The sequence below is a fragment of the Pyxicephalus adspersus genome, chromosome Z (genome assembly GCF_032062135.1).
Source record: "Pyxicephalus adspersus chromosome Z, UCB_Pads_2.0, whole genome shotgun sequence".
Taxonomy (NCBI): Eukaryota; Metazoa; Chordata; class Amphibia; order Anura; family Pyxicephalidae; genus Pyxicephalus; species Pyxicephalus adspersus.
The window spans coordinates 24326566-24342971 of NC_092871.1; the positions used below are offsets into that span (position 1 = coordinate 24326566).

General features: G+C 34.9%; 1 protein-coding gene across 1 annotated transcript; it reads right to left on the minus strand.

The window, feature by feature from the left end:
• Positions 1 to 228: 228 nt before the first annotated feature.
• IL13RA2 (interleukin 13 receptor subunit alpha 2) lies at positions 229 to 15918 on the minus strand. The gene is made up of 9 exons (XM_072429838.1): positions 15297 to 15918; positions 14058 to 14206; positions 11855 to 12008; positions 11174 to 11288; positions 9982 to 10166; positions 8908 to 9053; positions 7889 to 8036; positions 3356 to 3470; positions 229 to 2755 (listed from the first exon to the last, which is right to left on the minus strand). Exons 1-9 carry the CDS (start codon positions 15385 to 15387, stop codon positions 2707 to 2709), a joined length of 1152 nt encoding a protein of 383 aa, XP_072285939.1. The 5' UTR covers positions 15388 to 15918; the 3' UTR covers positions 229 to 2706.
• Between the last annotated feature and the right edge of the window lie 488 nt (positions 15919 to 16406).

The following is a 16406-nucleotide window of genomic DNA, read 5'->3' on the forward strand; positions in this document are numbered from 1 at the left end:
GACATTGACCCAGTTTAAAATTACTATTATAGCTTCCAATACTATTTTTCCATATTTATTATTAACTTAAACCCAACACAAGCCAGCAGCAATGGTGGGAGTTTATATCAAGGCCCTGAGATCCTAAAAAGTACTGCAAGGCTACTAAGACTAGTAAGCTGGAAAATAAAGGTCATATCCCCCAAAAACCATTTTAAATAGTGGTACTACATAACAAAGAATATAGCATTGCTTTTTAAAATATTTTTTATTTTTACTATACGTATGTACTTAAAACGGCAAAGGCTGCCCCGTGTCACATGTAGAACTATATTGCTATTCTCATACATAGCACATCAGTCCCGGTGTCTCCGGGGGCTTGAAATGCTTCTGCACAGAACATTTGAGCTTGTGCTATTTAATTCTAATAACAACAGCATTTTGTCAAGAGAGCAGCTAGGAATCAACAGCTAGGAAAGAGCCCAAAGATTAGGAAGTAGGAAAGAGCCCAAAGATTCACCTGCTAGATACAGGAATTTAAGGATTACATAGTCCTATGCCCCTTTGTTATATTACCCTGGCATAGAATACATTTTATTATTAACAATGTAACATAAAACATCCATCGTATGTAATATATACCATATGTAATATAAAATGTCCATTAATGTAACATAATATACATAATGTAATTACAAAAGAAGTAAGAAATGATGATCAGAGTAGACTTGTTATTTATAGCATTCCATCAGGTTCACTTTTCAAAAGAAAAGAAACCTGATTTAAGATGCACAATGATTCAGATGTCACTACAGACAAAACATGATCCTTTGCAGTTAATACAATTGTCATTAGTCATTTGATTTTGGTGGCTGCTTAGTACAAATTTAGCAAGAAATATATTAGGTTTGGCCATGTCATATCCCTAGTAGTAGGTGAAATTATCATGCAGGGCAAAGTGACAATGGGCCTGATTTTTAAAGATCTCCAAGACTGGAGAAGATACAATTTCACCAGTGAACCTGGCTAATCCAGCAAACCCGAAATGGTTCTGGTCCAGGATTGAAAGCATTTGCTAAAAAATAGCAAATTACTTTTAGGAAATCCATTCCATGTTTGCTGGATCACTCAGGATGAAAGTGTATCTTCTCCAGTCTTGGAGAGCTTTTCTAAACCAGGCCCAATGTCAATGCCCAAATCAGCTCCCTCACTTTAGTATTCCTCCTTCGCTGCTCCTGCGTTCTTTGCAGATCCTGTTGTCAACTAAGATCAAATGCTGTGGTCGGAAATGATGCAATCTTTGGGTTATGCAAGAGTTATTGGGCTTAGCCATTGGCTTCTAGATCAAAGCACTGTCACAGGGATGAGGTCACACATGGAGAGAGGAGTTGAGGGAAAACTGAGTATAAGCTGGTCAAGGGGTATAAGACAATGTTAGTTTGATAAACATTGGCACAGTAACAGTTTCTCCTTCAAGACAGCGGTCACCAAGTTTTGGTGGTCCACGGCTCTGGTCAGTTAAGCCCCCCCGTGGGGTCAGAAAAAGTACCCCACTTGGGGGGCGCATCGGCCAGAGCCACAGACTATGTGAGCTCAGGGAGGTGGGGGGGTTCACACCAATGACATGCTCAGACCCTTGATGGGAGAGTGGGCGAGTTCTGGCATCATGGCGTCACTCGGAGGGAAGTTTCCTCTCCCTTTGAGTAACACACGGCTCCACACGCATGCGTGTTCCGGAGTCCGTGCATTTAGTGGTCTGTAGGTCCAAAAAGGTTGGTGACCACTGCTTTAGGAGACTCTGTAAAGAAAAAAAAACTGGTGCAAAGAAAAAGTGCAGACACTCAGAAGTGCCTGAAGCAATCATTCAAATCCTATAGTTATGGTCAAATCCCAGGTCATTAGGACAGGTAAAGCTCCAACCATCAGCAGGTATTGCCATAACTCACCTTTGTCTCCTATCCCAATTGGCCCATCATTCACTAATCTATCCAACAGGAATACACAGTAGACAGGAAGGAACAGACATGTGCCTGCCACCCAGCTGTAACTGGATGGTTTTGGGGCTGCTGCAGGTATTTACAAGCAGCTCTAGGTGCCTGCACCTAATGCAGCAATTTTTTCTTTTGTTAAATGGTAAAAAATGTATTACACTTTTTCCACACAAAAACAAATACCCAGTTTCGATAGTTTTAAAGCAGACTCCAAACCTCGGAGGTGCCTTGGGTAGAATACAATATTATAGTTTACATGGTTTTATTTAAAAATATAAATCATCCATTTGCAGAACGACATATTTTGAAAAAAGGCATATAAAATACACAAAACACAAATAAATATTAATAAAAATGGAAATATCTATCAGATAGCACTTCTTTTTTTCTAATTATGATTATGGCTTACAGGTGGAACATCTTTGTGCAAAAAAGGGTGCCGACCAGATAGGCAATTTCAATTTATACTAGAATTCCCCTTTAAGGGGTACAGGTAGAAGGCTTCATATAAGAACAAAGAAAGTATAAACAGCATAAAAGATGACCATTTCCGAAATGGCAGCTTGCTTAGGAAACTGTAGTTAGCTTTTTTAATGCTCTTCTTTGTAAAGTGCTAGATTGTGTAAAGTCCAGTGTAACACGGAAGGAATACATTTCCATAAATCTTGCTGCTGCCTTCTATATGATTGTATTGTAGGATTCATGATACGTAATATTGTACATAGCATCAAAAGGATCAATATACCAATGTTTTAGCTTTGTGCTGTAACTTCTCTGACCAATGCCTAAAAAAAAAAATAATAATAATAATGTTAGTATTATAATTCATACAGAGTGTGTATTTAAAGCAAAATGATACGAATTAGATATTTATTCTTGAACCCTATATATTGAAAGGGATGCTCGCCCATTTTTCAAGTTCAAGGCACATTTTCAAGTTCAAGGTTCAAGGTTTATTGGCTAATTTGTATTCAAGGGGGATGATAAATAAAATACATTCCATGATGACCCAGCATTTGCTGCTCTTCTTTACTGTACAGCACTACTGGAATATGAATGGGCCTTAGGGATCCTCGTTACATTGCAGGAACACTGGTCTTGTATTGTACATAATGACATCAGATAAAAAAAGTTATATGCAGTCATTGCTAAGCAAGTGCATACAGTAAGCAGCAATGAATAAAGTGGCAGAAATACTGAAATTTAATTAAATAAATATAAAATATATATATATATATATATATATATATATTTATATATATATATAAATAAATTCATCCAGTTTGGGTTGATCACTTTTCCAAGCTATTTTAATTTCACAATTTTCCCTCAAAGAAATTATTACATTATTACTACTGAAAAATGCTTCATTGGTTGACACTTACCTTTTCTTTATGACTACATATAGCACTGCAATCACAAATATTCCCAATAGAACAGCTGCTGCAATGCCAGTGCAGTAGACCCACTTTATATTTATCTCAGGTATTGGTGACACTTCTGAAATGAGATAGAGAGAAAAATATTGCATTTATTTTTTTTAGCAGATCCAAAGTCTACCTACAGCTAACTCTATCCACAGAATATGGTAGCACTGATATTCCACAAATAACTTCATGTTTTTACTCTACCATCAAATATACCAAGATGAGCATAGGAGGTTTAAAAATGTATCGCAGCAAAGCTGACTTTAGTGCATTATTTGTGAAGTCTAGAGAAAATGAAATGGAAACTTGGAAACAAATCCAGTATTTTTATAGTTTCATACTCAACATCTCTTCTTTCACTAGTGTTCATATAAAAGGCCAATTAAAGCAGCTTGAGCACTTTCAGCCACATTTAAAGGCTATCTCCAGCCAAAAGGTATATTGGTTATAGTAGGAAAATGTGGCTCTTTAGTAGGAAAAGGACCTTCCAGTAGATTTTTATTAGCCGTAGAAAAATACCTTTATTTCCAGTAAAGGAGATCAAACGGCTTTCTAATACAGTTCCTAGACCACACAGAAAGCAGACCACACAACTTCCAAAACACACAGGCAAAGCTTTATCCCATCTGGCCTGGAATGGCTTGCTAGTTATCTCACAGGTAAGATGTAAGCTTTATAACAGGATAGGCCAATCAGAACAAAACCATCTCTTATAAAAAATAATATGCTGCTAATATAAATATATATATATATATATATATATATATATATATATATTTATTTAAACATTTTGTTACATTTAGTTGTTACTTTTCAGTTTATTTCTGAGGAACCAAGCAATCCCTATTGCACTATAAAAATCTATGAAATATACTTGCTCACTGCCATAATTTAAATCATCAGAGAGCAGACATCTGCCTACTACATCTGCCCAATGCCGAATCCATATGGAATCTGCTAGTTCAGCATAAATCAAGACTCAGTCTGTCTTGGCAGTGGCATAGTGTTCTAGGGATATAAAAAGAATATTAAATCTTTGGTTGAACTTTTAAAATTAATGGTTTTGTATTTGGTAAATGTGTTCAGATTCATTGGGCTTAATTTATAAAACAGGAAATCAGACATTTCCCCAAACATTCCCTCTTGGGAATTTTCCAGGTTCATTTGTAATAATTGATTCTCACCAGGGAATATCATATTCTCTGCTTTTTTAGGTAGACCCACTAAGAAGGCCAATAAAAAGTTTTTAAAATTTCTAAAGTAGGAACTGTGAGGTTTCCCTAACTAATGTGATAACATGGAACTTCAAAATAATGGGTATAGTTTAAAAATTATTTTTTTTTTTTTTGGGGGGGGGGTTGCTGCAGGGCATTATTTTTTATATAATCTCATTGGATGCTTAGTCAGTGCTACAAAAAAAAGAAAAGTAAGATGAGTGAGAAAGGCATAAATAACATAAAATAACATTGGACTGGATCTTTTTGCAATCATAGAAAAAAACAAAATTCTAACTACCAGTATTTCATACCTTCTAATTTTACTTTTAGTACAAAGGATGTAAAAATACACATGCCTGCAACACCCCATTATGTGAAGAATCAATCATAAATAGAACATTTTTGGATAAACCCACAAAAATGCTTTTTCATCATTGCTTTTCAAAATGCTTATTCACCATTTATAGGTTGGGTCAACTAGTCTAATGTACTATAAGTACAGTTTGATGGTAATTGGTACATTTATTTGAGAAAAGAACAAATCCTTAAATCAGACCAAAAATAAGGGATGATTGATAGTAACGGGCAGAAGGATTTGTTTTTAGAAGAAGGAAAGTTCTTCCAAATAGCGAACACTAAAGTTTTAAAAGACAAAAGAAAAGCAGAATAAAAAATTGAATAGAAATCAGAAAACACAAAGCACATAATATATATAACAATCAAGCAATCTAGTAGTACATTAATCACTATATATGTTACATAATATAGATATGTAAAATCACACATTCATTCCAAGTAATATGTATTGAATGGGATATATTAAAATGGATCAAAACACCTTGAGAATAGTTTACCAAATGGCTGGATAATGTTTCATGGTGTGAATCAGCAAGAGAATATGAGTTATCCTTGCTAAATCCATCCTGATGATTTATTACTGTTTTCACATAGCTGACACATTATAAAAATGAATAGTGAACAGGCATGAACCTGTTTTAAAGCCTTTTTTTGGGAAAATATGTTCATTTTAGTGCTCGATAGAACAAAGCAACTGAATTTTTGTTAGTTATGTCCCAATTTGGTTTAGAAATATGTGACATTTGGCCTCAGGACTAATGACCACTATTTCCTTTATCAGGTAAATGATTAAAGCTTTGAAATTCCATATCACTGAAAATTTTATTTGACTAAATTCCTAGTATTGATGTTTAACAGTATGAGTCAGATGAGATCCTCCAACACAAACATTCAATGTTCTAACGCTGTTTACCGTACGTAGATGACATGTCACAAAAATTACTGTAAATAGTTATCAAGTTTAGACGTGTTTTAAAGCCTTATTCCAGCAAAAGATGTTTTTATTGTAGTACTCAGTAAAATAGGGAAGGAAAGAACAGCCATCAATTCTGTTGCGTGTTCCCATTAGAATATAAAATGAGCTCACCAGCACACTGGCACATTTCCTATAGGAAGTACTAATTGTACTCACTTACCAGAAAGTTGTAGATTGTTGTGGTTAGAGGATTACAGTAAAAGCCATTGGAAATGGTCAACTTGAGGATAAGAAATATCATATCTTCCTTTTATTAGTATTGTTATTACACAGTATTTATATAGCGACAACATATTATGCAGCATTTTAAAAAAAAGTTCATAGTCATGGTCAAGCCTATGGTCAATTTGGGGGAAGTCAATCAACCTAGCTGCATGTTTTTGGAATGTGGGAGGAAACTTCATGCAGATAGCGTCCTAGCCAAGATTCGAAACAGGGACACAACCCTGTAAAGACAAGAGTGCTAACCTCTGAGCCTTCATGCTGCCCAACAAATTCTAATATTGAGAATAATGCCATTGTGCTGGTACATCTGGTGTTCCAGTCACTACAAATTCCAACTTTTCGGAGGTTTACAGTCATGAGAAAAAGATAGTCTAAAAGTTTTAGGGCTTTCTGTATTAAATAAAAAGTCATCTAGTCCTGATCAAATTCAAAACTCATGTGTAAAATAACACACAACTAGTATACCCCGTGATTCAATTCACCAGTAAAGCCAGCTTTAGCAATAACTGGAAGTAATCATTTTTCTATGACTGTCTCTCACACCTTTGTGGAAGAATTTTGGCCCACTCTTCTTCTACAATATTGCATCAGTGTTTTGACCTTTGTGTACAGCTCTCCTGGGGTGTAGCTCTATTTGCAACCTCTCCGAGCATTGCATATTCTGACCTTTAGGTGAATCATGCCGGAATGTCCACTCCAGGGAAGACTGACAAATGTCTTGAATGTTTTCCATTTGTGAATATTTTTTCTCACTGTAAAATGTTGGACTTCAAATTCTTGTAAATGTCCATATAACCCTTTCCAGATTATTGGACAGCAGCGGTCGCTTCATTAAGATCATTGTTAATGTCTTTCCTTCTTGCATTATGTTAACACACCCCAGAATTCTTCAGACTAGGATCAACTATGTATAAGGTTTTTTATCTCTGATATGTTTATTTCCCTAGTGGTTTAACTTTATGGGGTTATGTCTTTTTTCAACCTGTAACTATGTAACTATATTGCCATAAGTTCTGTTTTTATAGATGCTGATGATCAATAAATCGAGTGCATTTGATTAGCGACACCTGGCTGCTGCCTATTCATATAATTCCTATGGAAGTGGAAGGTATCGACCTAATTTTTTAAACACTGCTTCAGCATTTTGACTTATTGTAATATGTCATGTGTTGTTATTCATGTTGTTGAGGTTGCACTTACCTAATTGTACGACCTTCTAAGGCCCATATGATGTCCCGATATGCAAAACCTGATGTCCTGATATGAAATTTTTCTCATGACTGTGAATGCTGTATGAAGCACACTGATCTACAGCATGCAGGTATATCTAATCTGGAATATTTCCCCTTGCTTCCTTTCTATTTGATGGGTTCCAAACAGAAGTCCCTTCAGTAGACAGACAATACTGAAGATATTCTTATTACATTTATTCTGTTTGGTTCACATACATTTTTTCTGACTAATAGGGTCCGATTTATTTAAGCTCTTCAAGGCTGCAAAGGGTACACTTTTATCAGTGAATCTGGGTGATCCAGCCAACCTGAAATGGATCTGGTCCAGAATTCAAAACATTTGCTAACAAATAGCAAACGACTTTGAAGAAATCCATTACAGCTTTTTTAGATCACCCAGCTTCTCAGCTAAAAATGTATCCTTTCAAGCCTTGGGAAGCTTTAATAAATCAGACCCATAATGTTAGTACAAATTACACATTACCTTCCCAGCAGCTTTCAGTGCTCCAATCACTCCAGTATCCATCGTCTGCACAGTATCTGTTTGTTTTGGCACGGATATGGACACAGAGTTCATGCAATGGCATAGATATATTAAAACTATAAGTAGTCTCCCTCCATTCTGTAATTGTCTGGAAAAACAGATCAGTTTTAAAAAGAAATCTTCAAAATAAAAGCAAATTCTTTTCGGTAATTGAGAAAGACAAAGCAGGGAACAGTACATATTTGCAAATAGTAAAAACCAGTAATATCAGATTTCAATTTAGTGCTGACAGACCAGTTTAGGTCCCTATAACAACATGAAGGAACGGGGATTTTGGATGTGGAAACAGAACAGGAATAAGTTCAGCTTTTACTGGAAATGTTTGAGGTTGTATAATAATTCAGGAGTTTTGATGTTTTCTAGGTCAGCCATTAAACTGTGATCAAATGATAATGATTTTAAGGAGTAAGTTTACTTTATTTTATGTTTACTTTAATTGGTAACTACTTAAGTAAAACAAAAATACTTCAACTATGATCTGCTTTATCAGAAAACACAAACTTGATATGAAAACAAGGAAAGAAGTTCCACAGGAATATCATTTGCATCTAAAGGTCTGAGGCAAAGCTAAAGTTATGTAAAAGTAATTTACACTTTAATGTTTCACCCCATCTTTAAATCCAACATCTGAATTACCTAGACAAAACGGTCATGTGACAAATGTCCAAGGCAAAAAGTTAGGAAAATATATGCCCAATAGGAAGCAAACCGAGAAAATGACATGGGCTTAAAACTAAACTTACTCTATCCTAAACATTATTAATGTTTTAAATGCATTATACTTTATTTAAACTAAATTTATTTAATTCTTAATAAAAAACAACCAACAAAACTGCAATAAACCATGTGATAAAAAAAAAATTATCCAGGTCCTTATAAAGTATAGGAAAGGAAAAATGGGAAATAGTATTAGAAGCAAAAAATATATCCAAAAAGAAAAAATTTAGTAAAATACACACCATCCATGTGTCCGTTTTCTCTTTGTATTGAATCTCATATTCTAAACAATGTGAAGGAATTTTGCCAATGGGTGGCCTCCAGTCCAATTTTAATTCACCATTCTGGGTTTTACTAATGTTCACATCTTCTGGAGCGCCAGGTTTACCTTTTACAATAATAAGAATCTGATATTGTTTACATTTCACACTACATTAACTTTTATTCGAGCAATAAAACACTGTACTCCATGAGCTTATAATAAAATCAGATCTGCAGGATTTACAGTCATTTCATGCAAATAAAATACAGTGTTCATTAGTTCAATACAGAATAGTTAAAAAATTGCTAACAATTATTAATTGAAGGTTTCACTGTGCCATTGTGATTATATTGTTCAAGGCTTCCCCCAGAAAGCTTTGTATTTGCAGTTCATGTCAGAAATGTCTTCCTTTTTTCTAGGAAAATATCATGTTTAAAAAATTGGTTCTTTTAGTGGATACACTGCCCTAGTTTTGTAACTATTGAAAGACACACTGCAAATTACAGTAATAAATTAAAAAAAGGTAAACTGAGCTTCTATTTCAAGTTTCAACCAATTTTTACCCAAAATAATAAACATTGGATTTATTTAGAAAAAATGTGAGTAAAAAGTTAATTCACACATTTATATTTACATTTAATCTAAAAAAAATGTGTAATATTTAGGTAAAAGTTGGGTGATTTTTAGAAATTTTTGAAAATATTTATAAATAGACCCCTTATACTTTTCATCCCCTTAAAATCTTGAAGAAATTTTGCAAATTGCAGTTTATTCAAAAGTGAAGATGAAATTAAGATGGCTTTTGGTGGAGTTAAAATGAGTTTAATATGGCTCTATTCTGGACCAATGCTTGTAGCTTCTCTAAGCTCAGTTTTTTAATTATTACAAAGGAAAAAAACTATTGGAAAAAATGTAAAAGTAACAACTGAGCAGCCTGATATAGGTTTCTACTTTTAAAATTTTGCAGATTCTGCCAAGTTTAAGATCATTTTCAGGTAAGTGTGCTGGTAAATGTCACACTACCATTTCACATTGTAATATCTTGATGTCTCACCTATATTCTGAAGCTGAAAACTAAAGTATGATTGTCTGATTGGATTCATGCCAGGCATTCCAGTGACACAAATAAACAAGCTGGAGAATAGCTGAAGCTTCTCTTTTTCAAATACACAACCAGTGTTTATTCCAGTTGCTCTCAAGTAGTGATCACAGGTCTTTTTCCCGGGCATCCCATCTTGCCTTTCAAAAAAAGAAATATAAGCACAGAGAAAAAAGTAAGCAGACTAAAATTGATCAGGTCTAAAACGATTCTTCAAAGGTAAAGTCAAAATTCTTAGATTGTAAGCTCTTTTGTATCTATGTAATATGTTGCTGCTATATAAGTCCTGTTTATTAATAATTAAGTGCAAGAAGCATCTGATGTTGGTAATCAAAACTATCACTGCGGAACCCTTTGGAACCAAATTATGCTAACACTGCAGAACTGCAAATATCAGGGAGCAGGAGCTGATTTAGTTTTGTACTGGTGACCAAGTAGGCTTGATGTTCGGGTTTGGGTTGATCACTAATTCGACTAGACCATCAGTCATTCGAGTTGAACAAATCCAAACATGATCAGTGGTTAAATTCGGCACAGAGCTGTATGCTGTAATTGTTTTTGATATTATGGAAAGGCCCAATTTGGGAATAAAAAAATTGTGTTTTCCCCCTTCTACAATATTGAAATGAAACCCTTCAGTTGCCTTAGGACCTGTGCAACATCTCCAAAATCCTCCCCTACCTGTCCCCAGAGACCACCAAACTCCTTGTGCATACTCTTATCATCTCTCGTCTGGACTACTGTAACCTCCTCCTCTCTGGTATTCCACTAACCCGACTCTCTCCTCTACAATCTATTATGAATGCTGCAGCCAGACTCTTTACCATTTATCCCTATTACCAAAAGTTGTGGGTTATCCAAATATTTCAGCAGAAGCTGGGTGGGAAGAAATTGTAAGTGGGTCGTGGCCCCTGTATTGTGACCCGTATCTTCAGTAACCACCCAAAAACAGCCAGGTTACTGAAAAGTGCCGGGTGGGTGATCCAGCTAAAAGGCTCTGGGGAGAACACTGGTCAAGTAGGGGCATCATCACATTACAAGTGGCATGCAGCACAAATTTTAAATTTGGCCCAGCATACTCCATCAAAAACAAAAAGTGTAAAGCAAAAACTGTATGATGACTGTTTTATGAACAAAGAATACATACCAGTATTGTAACTCATAGTTACTATTGCTGAGTTTTCCTGTTTTCCACTCACATTTCAATGTTTCAAACTTGTAATAGATACAATGAAAGTCTTTTACACTTGTTTCAGGATCACCTGCAAGGATTAACAGGAGGAGATTTACATTTTGCATGTAACTTTTCTGTAAATGAAGATTGTATATAGGAAATAAATGGTTTAGTAGCAGTTGTCATTCCAAATTGGCCCACTAGGTGGCGGTGTTTATGCTTACAATGAATACAGGATGCCAACAACAGTCATCAATTATTTTGAATGTTTATATGTCTAAATGGGACATGCAGCTGCTAGGTTGTTTTTGTTGTAAATTAGCTCCACCAAGTGGAGTAATTGAGAATGACAGTTGCTTTATAATGTATTTTGCAATGTAAATTTATATTTGATATACAATTTTTATTATTATTTAAGACTTTGTTATAGGTTTTGCAAATAAACTAAAAAGGTTTAGTTTTTTTCACAAATGTTGTTTATGCATTCTGATTAAAAGAAAACTGTGGTTTAATTTATACCTGTTAAAAAATAACAAATTAAAAAATAATTCTATTCAAAATGAGTACCCTAGATTCATTCACAAATGTTGCTGTGGTGTGCTATCATTCGTAACCTCAAATGATAATGAATTGTTTTGTTTTAATGTACGGTACCTTGCATAGGCATGGAGTCATTTATTAGTATCCATTTGCTCCATAATTCCTTATCATCTGTACATGCTCCTTTCAAGTAAGTTCGAAGTTTTATCACAATTTCCTTCCCAAAATTAAATGCTGCTCTGTACTTTTGTTGCTTTGTCCTAACTGACTTTGAGAAGAAAAAAAGGGACATATGTGACATGAAAACTTAGGATATTCTGGAATCTTTGGGACTGCATTGTTTTCTGATTAAAAAAAAAAAAAATTAGTGGGCAGGCCTCTATTTATTTGCAAAGAAAAGACTAAACCAACATTCCAGGTAAAGTCATACATCATACATTTGGAATCATTTAATCCTTAGGAATAAAAAGCACTATGGTAAATACATTTACAACCAGTAAAATCCTTAGATTGGCCAGGCTAATAAAAGTTTCTTCTGTAAGGAACTTACACATCCTGCGAGCCCGCAGCGTCCCTGGGGAACCCAGCCGCAGAGGGAGACACCGCTGCAGCAGGCAGCATGGCCGAGGCTGCTGCCCTGCTCGCAGCGTGTCTCTCTCTGCAGGCGGAGGGATCCGTCCTGGCCAAACTACTGTTCGGCCAGGCAGCATCCCTTGCATCTCTATGGACTTGGTTACAGAAACTCCTATTCTCAGCACTCCTTTGGATGTGCAAAGTATGAGGCACTTGGCTGCCTCGCCGTGGGGTGGGACATAGTTAGTTTGAATTCCCTGGGGCCAATCCAGGGGATTCAGTTATCCTCCAATCAAATGGTGTCAGGTGGTGCAAGGTCATTGGTCACTCTGGCCATTTAAGGACAACCTGTCCTGACCACCATTGCCCGCTTTAAGCCTCTGTGAACACAGTGTGCTTGGGTGCGTCCTTGTGTTGGTTTATGCTAATCCCGTTTGTCATTTCCATAGTGACCTGGTCTGAAACCTGACTCTTGCCTGAACTCTGCCTGCCCTGACCTCGAATTGTTAGTGACCATTCCTGTCTGCTGCCTGCCCTGACCTCGGATTGTTCCTGACCTGCCTTTGCCTTACCCTCCTGTACTATGCTTATCGGACCTAACCCTTGTCTTGTTTTATGACAATAATAAAACGTGATAAGGATATCTGGAGTTGGTTGTGGTTTGTGTGCCCAGGCGCATTACATCTTCTTGTCAGTCTGGTCTTGTTCTATATTAATATTATTAACGATTCAATATATATATATATATATATATATATATATATATATATATTGTGTATATATAGCACAATAACATTTCTATTTATAAGGCATATTGTTTAGAATTAGAATTTAGAATTAAAGGATAAAGGTCACCACCAGATGAACATTGCAATGGTTGGTATGAGACAACTACATTCAAATATATTTAAAGCAGAAAACATGGTCAGTGGAACCTCATAGGTTGGGCCATTATAATTATATCATGCTAAAAAATCCATCAACAAAGGGGTCAACAAAGTCATTTGATCTTTGTGTATACATCCGGAAGAAAGTTTAGGACAGGGGAAAATGATAACTGTAGTTTCTATTAAAGCACAGTTAATTTTTATTAATGCCTTGTAAAGTCTTGAGGTGCACATACATATTTAGCTATAACTAGTATGGTGGATTCTCTTAAATCTTGGCTGTTCCAACTCCTTGCCAGATTTTCTGATTATGTTATTGTATACCTGGGAGTTTGGAATATTTGCAACCACCTTCACCTGTTCCAGCACCTTACATTCTTCATAATATACAGTAAAATACTCATTATCGCCATATCAGGTCAATATTTATGCATTCAAATTCATGAATTTAATTAATAATTCTAAAGGTATCAGAGTTTGTCAATTAGTTTACCTCTCTAGAATCTTACAAATACTGAAATACATGTAAAAACAGAACATAAAATTAGATAAGTTTTTGCTGCGTTCACAATTAGTACGCTTTGCAAGTGAGCAGACATCATCAAAAATCATATCAAATATTAAAGCACTATAATAAATATTAAGAGCGTTTCCTTAATTTATTTATGCAAAATCCTTCAGCGAGTGCATGCCCAGTGCGTGTACACATTCACTTTTTATGTGCCTGGTGCAGGTCAAATGACTAATTAGCAAATTGAATATGCCAATGTAGAAGTCTATGCAGATCTTTTAACTGCCATATGACAATAACAAATAAACAAATATAAATCTACAATCATAAATAAATGTTATCTTACCTTCCAACGTTGTTCATAGGTATCATAATGTTGTAACTCAAAGCGAGGTGTGCACTGACTGTTATTTAGTGAAACTGGAGGCTCCCAAGTTATGTCCACCACTCCCAAATATCCAAGATCTTCAACCCTGACGTTGGCAGGTGGGTCAACTAAAAGAGCAGTCAAAGTTGGATTGGTTGGAATTTTCATTATCATTTATTGTGATTTTGTTGTTTATAAAAAAAAAAGTTTCTTTAGATCCTAGGAGTAAAGTAAGTTTGCTGTCTGCAACACCAAATGCAGCTTTAATGCATTGTATTCCTTTTAAAGTTTCTTCTGCTGGTTTAGTCTTTTTGTTTTTCCTAGATAACAGCAAAGAAGGTCTCCTATAATTCCTTGTAATGCCTCTATTAATATTAAAACGCTACTTGTGCAAATGTGTAAGTGAACGACTTAATGTGTAAGATAATTATGCTTGGCAGTCTAAATTTAAAGTTTTAGTTTAAAAAGCCTTGAATTTGCAGATTAATTCAGATTGGATCCTTTATGCACTGCAACGAAGGTCTCAATGTATTCTAATCGTATGCATTTCTATATCCTCCATTTCTACTTTGTCTTTTTTTGTAAAGCCTGTTTTTTTTTTTTTATTTTTAAAACTAGTAAAAAGAATACAATAAAATAGCATAGAAAACAAGCATATAACAAAAATTTGAAATATTGAAATAGTATTGCTGAAACATGAGTCAGAAAAAAGGGAGTTTTCTTTTGGAACAAAATCTGACACTGTACAGTACAGTGCCCTGAAGAAAAACAAGCTGTATATTATAGTTCCAGACATGAACAAATAATTAGGCATGAGTGGGAAAATGGGGAGGTGGGACAAAGTCATGAAATATCAATGGAAAAAGGAAGAAAAAAAACAGGAAAAGTACCAAATGTAACCTTCCCTTCTGAATAAACTTTCAAAACTAACAGGATTTTACTTTTTTATCAAGAGAAACAGAAACGGCAGAGAATCCCTTTTTTTTTATTTGATTTTGAATATTTTCATGCAGATTTATTCAATGTGCCTCACACAATTCAGGATTTGCCTGGTTTAAAAACCTTTATGATCATACTATAAATTGTAATGATGTTGCCAAAAACATTTCAACTCTACTTTTAAGTTTTTATGGTCAAGCATAAAGAAAGAAAAAAAAAAGGAAGCAGTAAGAGTGGAAGCAAGGGAGGTTTAAAATAATAAGGTCTTCTAATACCTACCAGTTATCATTGATGCTGTTGCCCATCTTGCATTTACAAGGAGGTATATCAATATTCCAGATATGCATTGAAAGTTTACACTTCTCATCATGATATCACCAGTTTAAAAGTTGAGGTTTCAGCTCTCTTTCAACAAAATAACAATATTAGTTAGAAAAATAATTGAAGACAAATTTAATCACGTTTGTTTTCAAAGTTGCTTAAGATATTTATTTTAATGGTCAATTTTTGGAAGATGCCACTGATTGAACATCCCACTTGCTTATTTCTTATGGGGATAGTGTTAAAATTCTGCACAGAATTCTCTGGTTCAGCCAACTGTCATATCAATTGAATTTGCATAAATGCAATCAAAGCCAAAATAGAGTTGTGAGGTTTTAGATTCCATGCCTGCTTCTTATTGCTATCTGATTTATTCAGTCACTCTCGTTGTTTGTCCTGGTGACCTTTGTCACCCAAACTGACTATGAGCAGGAAATACAAACATAGAAACAGAGTTGCAGGAGATGCTTATTCTGGGGATTTACTTTACTTCAAAAAAATGTTTTCTCACTTCCTTTCTACAAGACAGGTAGTGAAGTGAAACTTTCCCAATGGGACAAAGATGAAAAAATAAATCTTTAACATTAACCTACTCCATCCAACATTAAAAAAAAGGTTTTGGCTTTAGATACAACAAAATATGAAATCTTTTTTTATTTTTTATCTACCTTTTATGATATTATGATATATTTCTATCTTCTGAACTTGTCTTATAATATAGAATTATACTTTAAAAGATTAAACCAAGGTAAAGGGATGTGATTGCATATATTGTATTAGCAGCTAAGCAACTCACACTGAGTTCCTGGAAACAGTGTAGATTTCCTACTAATGCTAAATAGCTAAAATAAATGGTTTGGAAATCTTTCAAAGAAAAGGATTAAGACCTCTTTCCAACTATAAAAACTTAACTACTTGTGACAATGACAAAAAAGAAAAGAAAAGAGAGAGAGCAAGAGAAAGAAAGAGAGAGAGAGAGAGCAAGAGAAAGAAAGAGAGAGAGAGAGGGAGACAGAAAGAAAGAAAGACAGAAAGAAAGAAAGACAGAAAGAAAGAAAGAAAGACAGA

Bases quoted from the DNA above. Each gene is read 5' to 3' on its own strand.
- IL13RA2 (XM_072429838.1), bottom strand. From the start codon at position 15,387: ATGATGAGAAGTGTAAACTTTCAATGCATATCTGGAATATTGATATAC. The intron at 11,289-11,854 runs GTACCGTACATT...TAATCCTTGCAG, and splicing joins TGACTCCATGCCTATGCAAG to GTGATCCTGAAACAAGTGTA. The intron at 8,037-8,907 runs GTGTGTATTTTA...CTGTTTTTCCAG, and splicing joins AGAAAACGGACACATGGATG to ACAATTACAGAATGGAGGGA.